The 20,883-nt window shown below is 35.0% G+C and overlaps 1 protein-coding gene across 1 annotated transcript; it reads right to left on the reverse strand.

Moving 5' to 3' along the window:
• Window positions 1-8,653: 8,653 nt before the first annotated feature.
• LOC149553319 (uncharacterized) lies at window positions 8,654-20,025 on the reverse strand. Its single transcript, XM_089788780.1, has 3 exons — window positions 18,528-20,025; window positions 10,304-10,466; window positions 8,654-9,403 (listed from the first exon to the last, which is right to left on the reverse strand). Exons 1-3 carry the CDS (start codon window positions 19,701-19,703, stop codon window positions 9,180-9,182), a joined length of 1,563 nt encoding a protein of 520 aa, XP_089644906.1. The 5' UTR covers window positions 19,704-20,025; the 3' UTR covers window positions 8,654-9,179.
• Window positions 20,026-20,883: the final 858 nt, after the last annotated feature.

The raw sequence follows: 20,883 nt of genomic DNA on the forward strand, positions 1-20,883 counted from the left end.
AATTTAATTATGAAACATGAACATATAAATATTTTGAAACATGCAAGTATAAAACTATTATGAAAGATACAAATCTAAAACATGCAAACCAAAAGCATTTTGAAATATGCAAATCTAAAACTAATATGAAACATGCAAATCTAAAACTAAATTGAAATAGGCACATTAAAAATATAAAATGAAAAGTATTAAATATATAAATCAAATAGATTTTGAATACAATTCAAATTCTAAATCTAAATCAAACATGCAAAGCTTTTAAACTATTACATGCAAATCTAAACAATTTTGAATACAATTCTAAATCTAAGATGAAAATAATTGAAAATGAAATCTAAATCAAAGTAGAATATTATAACTAATTTTGAAACTAAATCTACATTTAAATCTTAATAAATAACTAAATCTAAATGTAAATGTAAAACTAAAGTAAAAAAAAATTAAAATAAAAATAGAAATCTCACTTGCAAAAAAGTACTCCAAAACTTTAAATCTACTCCTTTTCAAAAACTTCATTCTACTCCAATAATCTCCACATCTTCCTCCCTGCAAAAACACAAAATGAAAATGAAATTAGGAGCATTTATTTTATAACCTATGAAAGGTTCCTCATATCCCCAATAGATGGTCTTGATATTCCATGAAGTTGTTTCAAATTCCCCCACTCCCTACAAAAACTAAGCATGAATGTGTGTGCAAAAATATATTTAACAAAAATTATATGTTTCATATTTAAAATTTTAAAGAAATTATTTCAGCCCTATTATTGCGGATCCAATTTTCTCGAGCCCTATTATTTTGGCCTCTATTTGGTATTATTTCAAAAATTGTTTTTTATTTTCTAATTATATATTTAATTTAAAAGTTTGTAATTGCTTCCTTCTTTTTTTATTGACAAGGAATCTATTTTGACATATTCTCGTGTCGTGCATTTGTGTTGCCATTGTATAGAACACCTATGATTATAGCATACATCTCTTTATCCCAAATATTGTCTTATTGTCATTCATATAATCGAAAGTAAAATTGTGGTATATTTGAATTATGTTAAGATTTTAGTCTGACTTACACAAAAAAAAAAAGGAGGATAGCATAATTATGTATTTTACATCATTCCATTCAAATATAAAAGAACTATATTTCATTTCCATGTAGCTACCCAACATTACATAGATATTAACTAATTTCAACTCATCCTAATAGAATTATCTAATATTTTAGTCATTAGTCGACATAAGATTACATCATACATCTCTTTATCCCAAATATTTTCTTATTGTCAACATATAATTTTACATATTTTATGCTTTATACTTTCATATTACTCACATCTCTTTATGCCAAATATTGTCTTATTGTCATTCATATAATTTTATGTGTTTTACGTTTTATACTTTCATATTACTCATTTTTAGTAATGTTCTTGTGTCACATTATTCTCATCCATAAGAAACTTTAGTCTTTTCATGGTAACTCTTCCTATGTTTTTCCATCTTTTATTAGTTAATGACTTGCATCATTGATTAGATCATTCTATTTGTAAGAATTTGCCTTAGGGAAAAATGATGCCAAGATCAAGAAGCTCAAGTACTAGCACAAGAGAGACTAATGATGATCAAATGAGAATTTCAATAATGACCAAGATGATAATGGATATCCAATGAATACACACTAGAAGTGTATGTATATAAAGGCAACTAGAATGACTAGGAGTTAGCAAAGAGATAAACATCACTACTAAGCACATATCCACCAAGAGTGGATTATCCTCCATTGAGCATAGGTGTTTGTGCTATGATGAGAGGATAAGTTTACATAGGTGTATCTCATAAAGAGATGTTGTATACACCATGTGCTCAAATAAGTTGATACTCCTATGTTGTCAACAAGACAACTCATATGACTATGCATATTCTTAAGTGTCTACATGACAACTAATATAAAAATGCATTATACTAAGTAAAGTGTAATAATAATTAATTATTTACACTAACACCCCTCCCCCTTTAAGTGCAACTTAGAAGAATGCACTTAAGCTCACAAAGCTAAATGCAAGATGCAACGTGGGTCCCAACTACTAGGCCATGTTAGGTACCCATGTACAAATGCAATGCTCTATATACAATGTGATGCAATCTCTCTGAAAATGGAGAAAGAGGAAAAACCTCATGGGAAAAACCTCCTCCAAAAAGATAGATAAATACAATAAAGAAGAGAAGAGTCATGTGACCCCCCTTCGTGAAATATCTCACACTACCAAGAGATCTCGCAAATGAAGATACTTGACCTCAGTGAAGGGCTTGGTGAAGATATCTGCAACTGTTGTTCTGTAGGACACTACTACAATGCAATGACCTGCTCATGAATCAACTCTCTGATGTAGTGTCTATGAACCTCAATGTATTTTGTGTGTTGATGTTGCACTGGACGTTTTTAGATTTCAATAGCACTCTAATTATCACAATGTATGATTGTGGATCTAGGTATGTCAAAACCAAACTCCTTCAGAATATGTTGCAACCAAATAGCTTTTGTAGCCGCAATGATAGCTCCTCAATACTCAGCCTCAGTAGATGAAAGAGGATTAGTATTCTTCTTTTTACTCTACCAACAAATGGAGTCGGAACCAAGATGAAACATGTATCCTGAAGTGCTTTTGCAAGAATCAAGATCCCCTACATAGTCTGAATCTGTATAACCCACTAATTGTAGTCCAATACCAGATGCATAACATACCCCATATGTATGTGTACCCTGGATATAGTGTAAGATGTGTTTGGTTGCCTTCCAGTGTAGTTCATATGGCTCTTGCATGAAGCGAGAAACCATGCCAACTGCAAAGGATATGTCAAGGCATGTATGTGTCAAGTAGATGAGACTTCCAACCAACTATCTATACAAAGTAGCATCAACAAGTGGAGTGGAACACTTTGTTTCTAACTTAACACCTAGAAGAAATGGGGTAGATGCAGCCTTTTAGTCACTCATGTGAAATCGAGCAAGTAGATCAAGAGCATACTTGGGTTGACATAATGTGATTCCTGATGAAGATTGTTGTATCTCAATACCAAGGAAATAATAAAGTAGACCCAAGTCTATCATGAAAAATTTTCCCTGCAGAGTAGACTTGACACTATCAATGATGGATGTTGTATTCCCTGTAATGATTAAGTCATCAACATAAAGCACAAGTAGCAAGTGAGAATCGTCCCAGTGAAGAATGTAGACATTCAAATCTTGATGACATCTGGTGAATCCTATTGAGAGAAGGAAAGAATCCATCTTGGCATGCCAAGCTCATGGAGCTTGTTTTAATCCATAGATAGACTTTTTCCAACTTGCAAAGAATCTTGAATGAAACCCTATGGCTGTTCCATATAAATCTCCTCATAAAAATCACCATTCAAGAATGCACTCTTCACATCCATCTGATGAACAACCCATCTCTAAGTTGCAACTATAGCTAGTGTCAAATGAAGGGTGTTTATTTTTGCAATTGGGGCAAAGGTCTTAGTGTAGTCAATACTAGGAACCTAAGAAAAACCTTTTGCAACAAGTCTTTCCTTATACTTATCAATACTTCCATCCATTGTAAATTTGGTTCTATAGATCCACTTACACCAAACCAATTTTCTTCCCTTAAGAAAAGAGACTAAGTCCCATGTGTTGTTTCTCATAAGAGAAGTGTATTCTTCCTCCATTGTTGTATCCCATTCTAGAATTCATGAAGCTTCTTTGAATGTTTGAGGATCAGAAGTAACTACAATATAAGCATGAGGGAGTGAGTTATGTTGTGATCTTGTCCTCCTTGTATCTAAAGGATTCCCTACCAATAGTACCGCTGCATCCAATGTCTGTTGAGCCCATTTAGGTCTAGTGGAAGAAGATGTAGAAGTGGAAGGGATTTCCTCAACCTCATTTATATGATGCCTCTATTTGGGTAGCTTGGACAACTTTCTTCAAAGTGTATAATCCTCTCATAAAAAAATTCATGTGTCTCTAGATCCATCAACTTGTAGGCTTTATGAGAGTCTGCATAACCAACAAATATGCAAGGTTTACTTTGAGGTTTCAATGCCTTGCATTTCTGTGGAGGTATTTGTGCCCATGCTAGACAACCAAAGACTCTACAGTGCTTTACAATAGGTTTCCTTCAATTCCAAGCTTCAAAAGGAGTTGAACCATCCAAAGCTTTATGAAGACTCCTATTCTGGATGTAGTTTGTACAATTAATTGCTTCAACCAATAAAACTTGATCAAGAGACTTAAGTAGGAGCGTGCAAGTGGTCATCTCCTTGAGGGTTCTGTTATTCCTTTCTGTAATACCATTTTTTTGTGGAGTGTATGGTACTGAATGTTGAATGTCAATTCCCTCTTGAGTACAAAAATCTATAAGTCTTGAGTTTACATACTCCCTTCCATTATCTGTTTGAAGAACCTTGATGGCTTTCTCTAACTACTTTTCTACTTGAGCCTTGAAGGTGAGAAATCATTCAAACACTTCACTATTATAGGCCATGAAGAATATCCAAGTATAGAGAGAATAGCCATCAATGAAGGTGAGTGCATAGCGAGACTTTCCAAATGATGGCACTAGAAATGGGTCCACCACATCACTGTGAACTAGGTCAAGAACACTTTGTGCTCTCCAAGACTTCCCCTTGTCGAACATTCTTTTTGGATGCTTCCCAAGTGTGCAACCTGAACAAACACCATTTGAGAATTGGACTTGAGGTAGACCATGAACCATGTTCTTACTGCTAAGCTGTTGAAGATACCTGTAGTTGAGATGTCTAAACCTCTTGCCACAGTTTGCTTTTTGTATTCGAATGTATTAACAAGGCTTGTGCATTATATTTAGGCACAAAGGAAGGGAAAGTGTCAGGCCTTGAATCATGTTTAGCTTCACCTATTGCAACCATAGAATCATTTTTTATGCTTTTCACAACAATTGAATCTAGAAGAAATTCAACCTTGTTTCCACCTCCATAGTGAGTGATTTGGTAAATTGAAAGAAGGTTGGAGATAAGATTAGGAACATAGAGAACATCTTTGAGCACTCCACTTTCCATCTCAACTTCACTTGTTCATTCAACTTCTACTTTAGTATCATCCCCTATAAAGATGTGAGGTACCTCTGAAGGTGTCATTGAAGAAAAATCTCTTTGAAGCCCCCATGTGATGTGTGGCACCTGAGTCAATAATCTATTCCCCCTGACTAACAGTGTGTGTGAGTAAAGCTTGCTTTTTGCTCTTAGAATCTGAAGATGAAGACCCCTTTTCCTTATAAGCATTAGGCAATGGAACATTGTGCTTCTTCATGATTTTTTCAATTCATCAATCTACTTGTGATAACACTCATGTTCATCATGACCAATTCTTTTACAATAGGCACACTTCTTTTCCTAATTATTGTCCCCCTTTTTGTTGGTATTAGGACAAGACTTGCCTTGTTGTTGATTTGATTTAGGTGGTGACTTTTCTATGTCCCTTGTTTGTTATCTTTCCTCTTCTTTTTACCCTTGCCTTTGTTTGAACTTCCACCAATTGGATTTTTGGAGCTCTCATTGTTAGCCACAAATGCCTTAGACTTTGAAGACTTGAGAGTCTCCATTGTTATCAACTTAGCTTGGTCATTCTCTAACAACTGGGCATATTCATCAAAAATGAGTTTCTAATAAGAAGCCCCTAAGGTTGCCTTTGAGGTGTTGAAAGTAGAGACAAATGTGGAGTAGTATGATGGTAGCTTATTCTAAATTAGATAAATCAACCTGTCATCCTTAATGGGACTACCACAATCATCAAGTTTTGTTCTCAACTCATTCACCTTAATGATAAAATCTTGGATGGAATCAAAGTTCTTAGGATCTAAGGAGATAAGTTCATCTTCAATCTCGTAGACATCCTCCTTAGTCACTTTCCCATATAGCTTTTTAAGGGCATCCCAAGTTTCCTTAGATGTATCATATTTTATGATTTGATAAAGGATCTTGTCATCAACCCCTAACCTAAGGATTCCTAAGGCTTTTCTATCTGCCAATTCCCAAGCACAGATATCACTTTGAATTACTTTACCACCTATGGGTTTAGGAAGAGATCCATCTACATATTGAGAAACTTCTTCATTCATTAATTCACACAATTTTTTAAGTGACCATGTGACATAATTATGTGGTGTTAATTTTGGAACCTTAATGTTTCCCATAATGCAAGGAAAGAAAGATAACAGCAAGGAAAAAGCCACACAACTCCAAGAGACGCGCCCCCCTCCCCCCCCCAAAAATGAATGTTTAGGCACTTTATACTTAGTGTGATTACAATAGCCACTTGCCAATTTAGGGCTTAAGTGAACTTCTGATTTTACAACACATATGAAACTATATCAAACTCAACAATATAACACAAGATCTCTCAAGGATCTAATTACAAGTGCCAAAATAGGTCAGAAATGACCAAATAATGAAAGTACTATGTCTACTCAGAATTATTCCAAATCGATACTAGATCTGGAAAGTAGATAAAAAATCATGTACTTTCAAAAAAAATAGCACCTAAATATGTGTCCATATGAGCCCGAATGAAGCCTCTGAAGTTGTGAAAATTGGAATTGGCAATTTTCCAAAAAATTTAAGAATAGATATCTCAAACAACCTGCACCAATGTGTAGATCATGAAATTCTACCCCAAAACAAAACAAAAAAAATTGCTCGAAAAAAGGAGCCCGTATGAGGGAGATATCATTGTTTGAAAATCACCTCTATAATTATTTTTCCTAAATCGCCGCCGTCACACCTTCAAAAATCAAATGACTCTAGATTTCACCTCAGATGTTCAATTTTGATGAAACAAAAGTTTATTTGTGGGTTTTTTGACCTTCTGAATGTGATACCAATATTTGATTTGCACCAGCAAGCGCCAATCTTGACCTGTAAAATAAATCTCTTCAATGGCTATGCAATGAAGCTCCCATGGCTCTGACACCATGTAAGAATTTGCCTTAAGGAAAAACGACACCAAGATCAAGAAGCTCAAGTACTAGCACAAGAGAGACTAATGATGATCAAATAAGAATCTCAATAATGATCAAGATGATAATGAATATCCAATTAATACACACTAGAAATGCTTGTTTATAAAAGCAACTAGAATGACTAGGAGTTAGCAAATAGATAAACATCACAACTAAGCACATGTCCACCAAGAGTGGATTACCCTCCATTGAGCACAAGAATTTGTGTAATGATGAGAGGATAAGTTTACATAGGTGTATCTCATAAAGAGATGTTGTAGACACCATGTGCTCAAATAAGTTGCTAACTCCTGTGTTGTCAACAAGACAACTCATATGACTATGCATATTCCTAAGTGTCTACATGACAACTAATATAAAAATGCATTATCCTAAGTAAACTTAAGTGTAATAATAATTAATTATCTACACTATAATCGACAACCACAATTTCATTATGTGCACAACATAATCTCCTATGTGTAATCTATTTTAGTGTTAAGTCAACAACTATATGAAAATGTTTGATTTGACAATGACTTAAGCTAAGTATATAATATTTGTATAATGAAGATTAAATTAGAAGATACCACTAAATGAGAACTTATTTTTATGCACATTAAGGAATGCACTTACAAAATTTCTTGCCAAAATTATAGATCACACACATTGTAGTGAATTGTTCATCATTAATCAAAGATTATTTGAGTTTATCACAATATATAAGCAATGTATAAATAATTTTTAACTTCTTGCCTCTAATACAATTTAAATTTTCTCTATGATTAAAAGGCGTAAAAATATTAAAATGTAGAAGCTTTTTACTCCAAATATTTTCTAGAAATATTCACACAACAATTACATGATGTAATATAATTAGTGTTAAAAATAATGTCACATTAATGTTCAATTTTTTAAAATGTGATCAATAAATAAAACATAACTTCATTTAGCATGTTCTCTTTTAATCTCAATAACATATATGATTGTAATGAAATCGTCGTCAATGATTAACTATCTATCTCAAATACGTACAAGCACAATAAAACTCATGGAATTTAAAATAGAAATGAAATAAAATTCCAATGAATCTTATTTGCAACTAATAGTAAAAGATTCTTAAAAGTGATACTTTAAAATGTGTCTTAATTTCCTTACACATTATGATATTGCTATCAAGATTCAACTATGTAGTTTTTTAATTCAAACTCGTGAGTGTTGATTGTTCTTTTCATCCTCATAAGAGATGGGTTCATGTGAACCCCTACTCATGAAACACACGTCCATGAGTCTGAGTTAAAAAACTAAACAATTGAATACTAATAGCAATTTCATAATTTGACTTTTGTAAAAATATCTCCCTTAAATATATCAATTCATACCTTAGCTTTGCTAAAAAAATCTTTAATATAAAATATGGAAATATTATTTATAACTCTAAACTCTACCTAATATCCATTTTCATTTACAACACCTCCATTTTTGTTAATTCTTTTTGAATATTTTATATTTATGTTTATTTAATCTGTTTCTAGATTTATTTAAGGTACAAAACATATAACATAAGGTTACAATACATCCATAGAATTCCAAGCTTTGTTATCAAAGGATGCACTACATGATCATAACTAAGTAAGAAATGACTTTGTTGAGGGAAAGGACACATTATAGATTAGGATAATATTTCAAAATGTACCAAACAAACAGATTCACCTCGTGAACCAACCATTCTCGTGTGGATGGATTTCTTAGTTCACCACTCCAAAATATTTCAATGGCCTTAAAATCATAAGGCAGCCTCTTTCCTATTACTTTCCTTCCCTCTCTTTGAGCTACTAGAATGGGTAGCATGTTACTACCGCGTAACAAAACTAACCAAAATATGAAAAAACAAAGAAAACATGCTATGAATACTGCAGAGTTTATCTGTATTAGTAGTGTGTCTTAATGCTCCAATGATATACATTCCAAGAAAATAGTTATCATTGTCAGCTATAGAATCCCAGTTATGTCAAATCTCTTTACAAAATTGACTGTTAAAGTTAGATGATCGGCAGCATTATTTTATGTTATGAAAGGGACTTTCAAGCCGAAAACTTTGGTTCACAATCTTGTATCTTCCTTCTAACTGGCTCTTGTTAGGGTGAAAGGTTTCCCCTTCTATATCAATTCAGAGCCTACTATCATCATTAGTAACTCCTGATGCTATAAGTGGACTATAAAGAGTGCCGTCTCTTCCTCTAAGAATTTGGAAATCTCTTAGTTGCAGCATTCTTCCAGTACGTGCATAGAAATATGCAGCACAGCCAAGTACCATGAGACTCAGAGCTCCCACTATGCATGCCAAGACCACAAATATAATTGCAATAGTTCCCAGTCCTTTATGGCCAGCTTCTGCAAGAACCACTCAAAAGACTTGATGTCAACAAGAAAACATTTACAGGCAAAAACATGTAATGCTCCAAAATCGATGTCTTCTAAAGAAAGAAACTATATAAATATCCATGGATAACATTATTGATCAATGGGGCTCAAGAGTCAAAAGTAAAGTTACAAAAGCCAGTTAGAGTGCTAAAAGAAATTCCAACAGCCAAAATAAATAAATACAAAAGTCTTACGAAATTTCATGTCCTATTAAAAACACTTTGTTGGTGAAGAGGCCACGAAGGTTCAAACCCAACTGAACTATTGCACTCGCAGCACTTGTGCCTTGGCTGGGCCATTCAGCTCATGAGGAATGATGATCCCCAAGAAGTGGCCTTGAGGGAAGAGATCCTCCATAAGTGATCTCTTGGGGCTCAGACCAGGCTAAAAAGCCGAGGTTCCCAATCGAAGAAAAAAAATATGAAAATAAACATGCCAACTAGATGGATGAGAGAAAACTGGGTACCCTAGATAATTCAGTAAAACTAAGCTAATTAACGCAATATGAATAACCATGTGAAATGAAGACTCCTCCAACAAGGGCCAATGATGGAGGCCTAGGAGACAAATGCTGCTTAGAAAGCTAAATTATGAATTGCTAATCTGAAAATGTTAATAGATTATATGCATGAAGTTGTCTCCAAGATATTACAAGAACACCGATAGCAGCTAGAATCGTGCTGATATATTTTAGCTAAGGAAATAGAAGACTATATAATATATATTATATACTAATCATGGCACATGATTCTCATAAAGAATCTATTCAAATTGCTGGTCTCATAGTATTTGCTAGCTTTTTCTAGGAAGAGATAAGGTATTTTAACATGTTGCAAGCAAACAGAAACATAAGAATGATAAAGCATATACCTCTAGTGACGGACAGCACATATGTGCTAGGCACATGATTGACTGCTCTCACATATATGTGAAATGTTACAGTTTCTCCTCTTTTGCCAAGTTTCAATGGTGGGCTCTTTTCTCCGGATTGCAATGGTACAGACCCTATGAACAACGACAAATTCTTGTAATCCTGCACCCATGGCATTTAAGCTTGTTAGTAAATAAGTGTTTCGTGATTTATCAAAAACATACGAGCTTTCATGTGGTACTAGTATTGAAAAATATCACTACACAGCTATATATAAATCAATAAACATTTGGTAAAGAGACTTATTCCTGTATAAATGGAATAATACTATGATTCTAAAACTCTAGATTAACATGACAACCAAATAGAGTCTAGACCTGTTTCCAATAAGAATAGTATCGTTTGTGTTACACTGAAGTTAAATTTAATAATGAATGAGAGGATTCCTCAGTTGGCAATAATACAACTCGATCAAACATTCTTGGACTTTGACATCAATAGCTGCAAGCCTCCATTATTTCTCCCTAAAAGGTATGATAAACAATGTAAACGTTTTCTAAGGAGAAGTTACTCATGGCTCAAATAGGCAATCAGCTTCCCATTGATATTACAAATAAGGTATTTTAATGAGTACCGTAATATGCATTTCTTATGTAATGTTTTCCAAGTAGTCAAATTGTTGGCAACAACTTAGAATGCAATTTTCCATGTTTTCATACTTATTGTTGCAAATATAACTATTGTTTAAGTCAGAATGTGAAAAAAGTATAGTAACATGAAGATTCACATTTGTTGTCGTCTTCTACATGCTGGCCTGTGAATGGAAATGCAAAAACATAGGCAACTTGCCTACAATACCTATTGTGTCCCTGCAAAAAAATGATGTTACCAAATTTCTTACTCAATTTTAACTCCTTTAATATTCCAGACATTCATGAATCTGAACCTCTTATTGTCAAAGGTGCATGGTAATACATCCCTGTCCCAGCCTTTTGCTTTCCTTAAATACTAAGAATCTCATATGTATCTGTGATGAAAAGGAAGGTGAAATAACTGTAGTAAAAAGAATACTTTCTGATGTGTATGCAAATCTGAGAATTAACTCCTTAGTACAAGATCACCCAAAATATAAATAGTAAATGTGGAAGCATAAATAAGCAAAGCATACTAACACAAGATTTACATCAAGGAACACTTTTGGGAAAAACTCCACAGAAAGAGAGAAGTATGTATTAATCTTCAAAGAGCATGGTAGAATATCAACACACTTCACTTAACAAGTTAACATATTAATAGCATTCCAGCAACTGTGCTTGTTAGAAATGATGTCAAACTACTATCTCCTGCCTCTAATATAGAGTCAAAGTTGGAGACCAAAACCATGGCATCATACAAAAATACCATGTTCATCTTGAATACCTTCTTCCAAGAATATTAAATTCAATTGATGACTTCACATATATAATCACAAGGCCTCAATCAATTAATCTTCAAATAGAAAATCCAACCAAAAAAGCATCTTTGACTCATAATACCCCAACAGCCCATATTCTTAAGTATAGCAAGATTATCCACTCCTTTCTCTAGCACACAGTAATGAGAATATGCTTTTAAAGAGTCTAAAGTCAACTGTAAATGCCACTGTAGCGCTTTAACTCCCTCATGAATGCATATGATTAGCATCAAGATTCTAAAAGTATTTAATTTAAAAGTTATTTCTCCAATTAAACCCTAGGCCTCCAGGTACACCCTAATTAGTATTGAAGACACATAAAATTTAGTACGGATTTGCTAGGTTAATGAAACCTCAATCTTAATAGTTCACAGTGCACACTAACTCATAAATTCCTGCAACTTACCATTCCTATATACCAATTATTTACAATGTAGATTATTCACAGCTCAAATTGTGTAGAATCTAGATGGACAATACCAAAGGACATTCCATTGATCAGGTGACAAAAATTCTTGAAGAGAGGCCTAGATAATAGAAGCATGGTGTCGGAAATAAAAGAGATATAAAACAATGGATTCTAAATATATACATGAAAACTTCGTAGTGTATCACTTTTAACCATTCATCTCATGTTAACTCGCATGGTTGAAGATCCAGTAGCTGGTTATAACTATACTCTCCACCTTAATCCATCACAATTCCTATTATTCATCTTTATTAATCCATACATTCAGTTGTGGTCTAGATTTGAAGTTAACCTTGCTAGTCACTGAAACCTAAAATTGCTCATTTCACCTCAGCATCTTACGATATTAGTTAATCTTTCCTTAAAATTACATCTATAATCCCACCTTATTGCCTTAACTTATTCATTTTAAGCAAAGCCTGCCTTGGATTTATACAATTGGATAATTTTGGGAGATATGCAGCTGTTGAAAGAAACAAGACCTAGTTACAATGAGAGATTCATATCAAAGGCAATGAAGAACCACATGGGCCAAATGTTAACTCCTTTGTTAATTCAGCGAGATGGTTTGTACATCTTGTGCAAGAAGGTTGTAATCCCTCAACAAGGAACCCTCGGAACTAAAGGTAAAACATGCACGAAACTATTTGTGTAATAATATCACGTCATTTGCATTACATAACAACAAACATAAATATGAACATGATGATCGTGCACAAGCAAAAATCTTCACACACTTCCAAGGATTCCAAGACAACCCAACATAGGCAATCGGAACTAAAATATATAAGTTCCTTGCCTCTCAAGAGCTTGGATGTCATCCAATGAGCTCCAAGGAACAAAGCTGCTCAATGGCGCACAGCTACCCAAAGAGGAGACTAAGTCAATCCTCAAATCCAACTAAATGGAGGCTCATTTTAAGCACCAATTGAAAAGTGTTCCTATAAAGACAATGCATAAACTTTGATTAGGTCAAACTACCATGAGGGTAAAGAGTATCTAAAAATATACTCGCCATTTACCCAAACCCAAGCCAACACCCTCTGTGGTGAGTGCATAAACATACTACAAATGCAAAGGAATATTGAACAAATGTAAAGGAACGGTGAACAAATGTGTAGAAATAAGGGTCAAATGCACAAGGGCAATAAGTGAGTGCGTAAAAATACCCAAAACAAGGGAAAATGCATTAAAAACCTGTCAACTCCAATGTACGGAAAAAATGTAGCAAACTCCACACCAAGACATACTAGATACACACTATTGAAGTCAAATTCACTCGATAGCATCAATCTAAGTCATTTAAAAGAATTACACAATCTAATAACAAGAAGCATGAGCATATGCATGAAATAAAGTAAGAGAGAGACAAGTGATCATGCAAGCACTGAGTCTCTCGATCCCACATGTGCATCGGTCCCCAACAGTGGTTGGTCACACAACCCAATCATGTAGCACCCTCACGCCCACCCACTGTGTGCATGGAGGTAGTCACATGGCCCAAACAAGGAAGCAAGTATATAAGGGAATGTAGGCATACACTTGTAGCAATCAATGCATACAAAATGTAGATAAATCAAGGCTCACAAAAGAGCTGACACGGAGAACACTCGACATGTAGATGCATAACCAAAATGCAACATAAGCACAACAAAAAACCAAGGTGCTACACAATGTTATTGGACCTAGGTATTATAGTCCCAAGCATAGGGAGTATAAATACCCCCACAAGTCACCCATAGCTACATAATCATGTCATGGCTTGATCGTAGATCTAGTCATTCTAGCTACCCGCACAGGGCAATGATGACAACTGGGGGTTCACTAGTACCATCTACCCGCTCAGGCCAATAATGGCAACTGGGGATTCAATGGTGTCCAATACCCATACGATCCGGTAATGACAACCAGGGATTCCATTAATTAATTTAATGTTGGGAACCTTAAGGGTTTTGAGTTGGTCTTTAACTTAAATTTAGTTGATTTTAAATTGGAGAAATGCCCTTTTGAAAAAGTCCTTTTATAATCTGAAGTTGAATTCATTTTCACTCACTTTTTGAGTTTGCAAATTGAGAATTCACTCCAAACTTTTTTTGGAGAAATTTAATTTATACTTGTCAAGTGCTCTTCAGTTGTCCAATCTTTGTGGGTAGTGGCTTGTTGAAATCGCAGCGGGATTGCTACAATTGCCAGATCTTTGTTTGCACTTTCCGAATTTTGGCCCTTTTCTCTTCATTTTGGGTTTTCACTCAATTTGAGTTAGGGCTTCTCATTTCTCCATGTAATACATCATTCTTGTTTGTAATTACTTCTGGCTTGGATTTATACAATTGGATAATGCTGGGAGACATGCAGCTGTTAAAGAAAAGAATACCTAGTGACAATGAGAGATTCATATCAAAGGCATTGAAAAACTAGGTGGGCCAAATGTTAACTCCCTTTGTTAATTAAGCTAGAAGGTTTGTATATGTTGTGTGTGAAAGTAATTTCTTCAAGTTTGTTTAGCTTTATCTTCTTTGTTTTGACAGATCTTATAGATATCTTGTAAGTAGCTATAGGCTGAATTGATGGCCTGGTTGTTTTCAGTGTTAGAAATAGACCATATGATTCACTTCATCATCATGCAGTACATGTATTTGTCCAAATTAAAGTATACGTATACTAAAGCTTTCAATCTACACCGTGCATTGTTTGTCAGATGTACATCTGCTCTTGTTCCAACCGTTCCTGGGTATGCAAATTGCATAATTTTACTTCTGATCTCATATTAGTGGGTTTAATTCGTTTATGATATCACCCTCATGGGTAATCTGAAACTTGTAGATTTTCTTTTCTAATTTCTTTATCCCACATTGCAATTCATGTTTTTTTATTACTTTGGCATGGTGTTCAGTCATATGACTAGATTAAGGATGTCTCCACCAATTTCTTTTGTTAATCTAATGAGAATTTGCATTTCATGTAGAGCTCACACCTTGGATTTAAGACTTACAACTGCTCACTGCAATGTTCCCAAATTGGAGTATACCTGTTTTTACACATGAATAACAATTCCAACAACCACATGCTAAAGTGAACTTTGTTAGTCATTAGAAATTTTGAGAGATAATGAACAAATATGTCATTTCAGGTAGAAATTATGTCTCGCTAACCCTCTCGTAAGAAATCGTAGATTAGTTTTGGTAGGAAACTCGAAAGGGCACCATTAAACTGCCCAGCCAAACTAAGCCTGAGAGCATGCAACATTCTCATTGTGTCAACTTGTCTCTTATCCCACTAGTAGCAGGAATGCCCAAATATGACCAGTTCCATTCCTTGGGGTAATTAATTTGCCTCTCGACCCACAAGAGGCAGGAATGACTAATTATGACCAATTCCATCCTTTGGGATGCTGTACTTAGTTCGGCTGAGCCAGTAAACCACATCTTCCATACTTCCTCCAACTTTACATTTGATTGATTGTGGAATAAATAGATGATTATATATATATATATCTTGTTTGTTGTCGCTGCACAGAAGCGCCATGTATTGCTCCAGGTTTATTTTAGTTTAGTGCATTCATTCCTTCAATCAGAATTCAGCAGAAAATTTTGAAGTCTTACTAATAAAACAATTTTCTGACCAGTCACATCTTAAGTTCATGGTGGGGCATGATACTTAACATGGCTTGCTGTTCTCTGTTTAGGTAAGGATTTGATATAAATCAAATTGACAGCATCAATTTCATTTAAGTGGACTAAAATCCTCCTGTCAGCCGCAAAAAGGCAAAATTAAAAAAATGAACTTCTACAAAATTAAATGGATAACCTATTTTCCAACAAATTTGGCGTTTATTTCCATCTAGGATAAATAACTGTACTGCCTTTGTGGCAAAGAATTGTAAATCAAATTGCTATAGTAGAAAACGTGCAAGTAATTTATTATTGATTTCTGTCAAAGTCAAAGTTGAAAGTTTGTTTCTCTCCAACAGCATATGGGAAATAAGTCCTCCAAAGGTAGATCTCTTTTGTACAGGAGCTTGTAAACGTGTGAGACAGAATATTTCCTTCATTAAATGTTTTATATGAGATCAATCCAAAATGCAGCCTTTTTCCAAAGGATCGTACTAGTTCAATTTGAAATTGACTGTCAAAAGTTTTCCCTGCTACTGAAAACACATTAACTCCATTAGATCAATCACCTGGGTCAACTGTTCTTGTGATCCTTCAAACATACTTTATAGTGTCACTCAATTTAGAAAGCAAAAAACGGTGTTCTCTTCAAGAAATGTGAAAGGTCTAGCAATTTAGATGACCATTATTGCATAGAACGAATTATATAGTCATTCATTGTTTATGCTTCTCCTTAACTAGTCTTTAAAAGTACAATCCTATGTAGTAGCAAGTTACTGTAGTTTGGGCATCTAAGGTGCTGTGTTCAAATCCCTTCAGAGGTAGTGATGAAGTCTCCAGTAGGTGGCCTCACCAGCTGGGGACAGTTAATGCAGAAGCTCTCGTCAATAAAAAGAGTGCATCCCAAGCTAAGCAGTTTGAAATAGAAACTTTTATGATGATAATGTGAATGAGCATATATAGGAGTAGATCTCACAAGATTCTAATGTCGGCTCAAATTTGCAATCCATCAGTAATTGCAATTTATTTATTCTCTTTTCTCAGCTATGGCTCATCCAAGTGATAAATAATATGAAATAGTTGCTAAAAGGTGGGTAAACAATAGTTTTCCTTATCTTTCAAATGAAAAATAAATGGTTTGAAACCACTTCCCTAAAATGGAACTTCAGTTTGATATATTTCCTTTTATCAGTGACAAATCTATCAACTCTTTAGATTGTTGAAAACTATAATTGTTCACTATAATCTTTAGATTGTTGAAAACTATAATTGTTCACTATAACCTATTTAAGTGTCACTTGAATTGGAAAGAAATGAATGGTATTGTCTTCAAGAAATGTGAAGGGTGTAACGATTTAGATTACGTAATTGCATAGAATATATTATAAAGTCATTCATTGTTTATGTTTCTTATTAATTAGTTCTATAAACTGCATTCCTAAGTAGCAGCATCTTACTGTAATTTGGGCATTTATGGTGCTCTGTTCAAATTCCCTCAGAAGTGGGAATAAGGTCTCCTGTTGGTGGCCTCACCAACTGGGGCAGTTAAGGCAGAAGCTTTGCTCAATAAAAAGAGTGCATTCCAAGCTAAGCAGCTTGAAATAGAAATATTTATGATCATTATGTGAATGGGCACATATAGGAGTAGATCTCGTAAGTTTGTAAAGTCGGCTAAAATCTGCAAACCAACAGTGATTCAGAATTTCTTTTCTTTTCTCAGCTATGGCTCATCAAAGAGATAAATAATATGAAATACTTGCTGATACGTGGGCTAAAAATAGTTGGTATTTTCTTTCAAATGAAAAAGAAAATGGTTTGAAAAGCTTCATTTCCCTAAAATGGATATTAAAATTGATATATTGCCTTCTATCGGTGACAGGTTTATCCACTGAATAGATTGTTGGAATTGTTCATCCTAACCCATTCCATTGAAACTTTCCACTATAACAGAAATACCTAAACATGTGCAAGTACCCAACTTCTTTCAACAGTGAGCTTTAGTCGTCAATATTATTTTATGGGTTCATATTGCAAAACACCTATTTTTCATGAAGATCCTCTGGTTCACATTGCAATACACTAAGATACTGTATATAGAACAAATCTTTAATCATACTCCTCCGAAAGCGCTCTTAAAATTTACCATATTCATGGGGTCCACAAAATTAAGAATGCTAATCAAAGCTGAGTAAATCTTGGCTTAAAAATCAAAAAACTAGAACAATGTCGCAAGCAACGGAGATGATGATGGACAGTGATCATCAGCGGTGAGGGGATTCTTTATCGTGTTTTAGTTTATTAATGGTATACAGTGACTAATATAGGGTGTTCTAAAACCTAATTGGAAAATAAATATGCATACGGTTCCCTCCTGTTGGGGATATATGCATTACATGAATTTGAGCGATACAAATCTTATCAAAAATGTAGGTGATAACAAAAAGGCCCTAAAAATTAGACCATCATCCCAAACATTCATTGCAGAAACAGTAGGCAAAATGATCTATACTACTAGCCAACACCTAAATTCTGAACTGAAGCGCTCTAAGTATTGCCTTGAAATGTGCCTTTCGAAAAATTAAGTACCCTGGCTGTACTAAAAATTAGTAACATGCATTGAAATGTACAGCTATATAAAAGTAAACAGAAAAAGAATAAAAGAACAGATAGTTCCCATTTGACAACCATACCTCGTCATCTTCAGGAAGATATGCAACGACAACAAATCTTCTGACATTAGAATCAAATGACACTTTGTAGTTGAATACAAAGGGGTTGAAGTCAGGTTCTAGCGATGCTCCATTTGGAACGATCAAATTTGAGAGTACTGATATTTTCCACGGGGTAGGAACTGGTGAAGGGATTGGGGCCGGAAGAGGGCTTGAAGGTGCTGGAGAAGAAGGAGAAGGTGTGGGAGTCGGCAAGGGCAAGGGCTGAGGTGGAGTGACAGATGGAGTAGGAGTAGGAGAAGGAGAGAGTGAGGTTGGAACCGAGGAAGGGGTGAGAGAAGGCGAAGGCGAAGGCGAAGGCGAAGGCGAAGGCGAAGGTGAGGGTGATTGAGAAGGAGGGTGGGGTGGAAAGATCGAAGGGGGTAGAGAAGGGGAAGATGATGAAGAGGGCGGAAAGATTGGAGGTGACACATAGGGCGAAGGAGATGCGGAGGGTGGAAAAGTGGGAGGTGTGACAGAGGGAGAGGGTGGAAGGACAGGCGGAAAAACAGAGGGAGGATTGATGGGTGGTGAAACAGAGGGAGGAAAGATAGGGGTTGGCGGAGAGGTGGGTGATGGTGGGAATGGATAAGGAGTAGATGAAGGTGCTGTGGAGGGGGGAAAGGAGGTTGGTGAAGGAGAGTAGGAAAACGGTGGAAAGATTGAAGGGGCCACAGGGGGTGTAGGTGAAATGGAGGCAGAGGGTGGCAATGGAGACGGGGACTCTCCAGAGGGAGAGGGTGTTGGGGCAACAGGCGGAGGTGAATTGGGTACTGGACTAGGAGGTGCTAAAGAGGGAGATGGTGAAGATGGGGATTGGGCGGGAGTGTATTGTTTTGAATGAAGTTTTTCTGCCCAAAAAGAAGAGCCCTGTTCTCCGTTCAGTCCCTCGCCAGGCAGTGACAAATCAATCGTTTCACTATCATCCCCTTCACCGAACATATGAATCGCGGGATTCTCATTACTCTTTCCAGTATTAATCCACACTAGGTTGGGAACCCGGGAGAAAAATGAAGCCCTTGAATGTGGGTTTTTGTCAGAGTAATGCCCAACTGAAAAAACCGTTTCTTCCTTTAGTTGGTCGTCTGATAAACAAACGCTCGCATACAAACAAGCAATGGCGCCAAATAGAAATACCTTAGCTCTGCTACGTGCCATGCTTGTTATCTGTACAGAGGCTGTTTGCTTCGCAGCATTTATGCACAAAAAATGACTGACAAAAGATACCTTGGGAGCATTTGACTTAGAGAATAAAGGGTTAATGACATATCACATGAAAGTTGACGCTCTGGCTCCTCCATCAGATCAGACAGAATTTCTCTATCCTTCAGCCACCTTTAACAACATTGCCTTTCACGTTCTTATGTGCTTTCGTCGTTCATTTTGATTTTTATAGAGCGCATCATTTGGGAAAACATGTTTTTAATATTTCTTTTATTAAAGTGGCTAAAGCGTAATGATAATGATACTTCCTAATAATGAAATTTGCATATTTATGACTGTCCTTTTATAATATATATTGAACTGTTCAAGGATTTGAGCTGAATTGATTGAAGTATTCTTCTTGTTGAGATCTAAGATCAAATAGAAGAGGACATCTATTATGGAATTGTAAGTTGCGTTTTTTTATTTATTATTTATAAAATTCAAATGTTTTTTTAAAGCACACAATTATGTTCCATTATCTTAATTTTCTCACTTTATTTATCAATTAAAGCAGTTGGGTTTTGTTAGTCCCACCTTGTAATGGTGAGGACTAATATTTTAGATTTTCTATTTTGAATTAATCTTTGTTTCAGTACTCATGCAACATTCTCAAAATCTTCTCCAAATGTCTTTGTTTTAAACAAATTTAGAACAAAAATTAGTATTAGGATGATCAAAATGGAACACTGGGGAATGTCCCTTTTATAAATGTATTATGTAAAAGAATAAGATCCTGGGCAAGACTGGAGGTTTTGTTCTCCATCCTTTCCTACTAGTGTCTGTTTGAATGGAGAAACATGTAATCTTAATTTTTAATACAATATAATATAAAAGCTCCATTTTTTACTGATCAACAAGAAATTTAAATGAACTTTCTCAAATTATATTTCCTAACTTTTTATTGGTGGTCTTTTTTTTTTCTGGTGGTCTTTTTTTTTTCTGGGTCAAGAAATATGAGCAAAAATAGGCTCTAGTGGAATCGAGGCAATTTGCAGGACAACAAACGTGTCATTTACCAAAGGTTTCATGAAGCATTTTGAACGTTATTGCATCTATTTTTTGAAGCAGTTGTGTTGTCCATTTCCTAAGCCCGTTATTAGATTACTTTCATTTTACTTCCATGGACTGAATG

This window comes from Cupressus sempervirens, chromosome 6, assembly GCF_028749045.1.
Source record: "Cupressus sempervirens isolate cs-2001-9-10 chromosome 6, ASM2874904v1, whole genome shotgun sequence".
NCBI classification, from domain to species: Eukaryota; Viridiplantae; Streptophyta; class Pinopsida; order Cupressales; family Cupressaceae; genus Cupressus; species Cupressus sempervirens.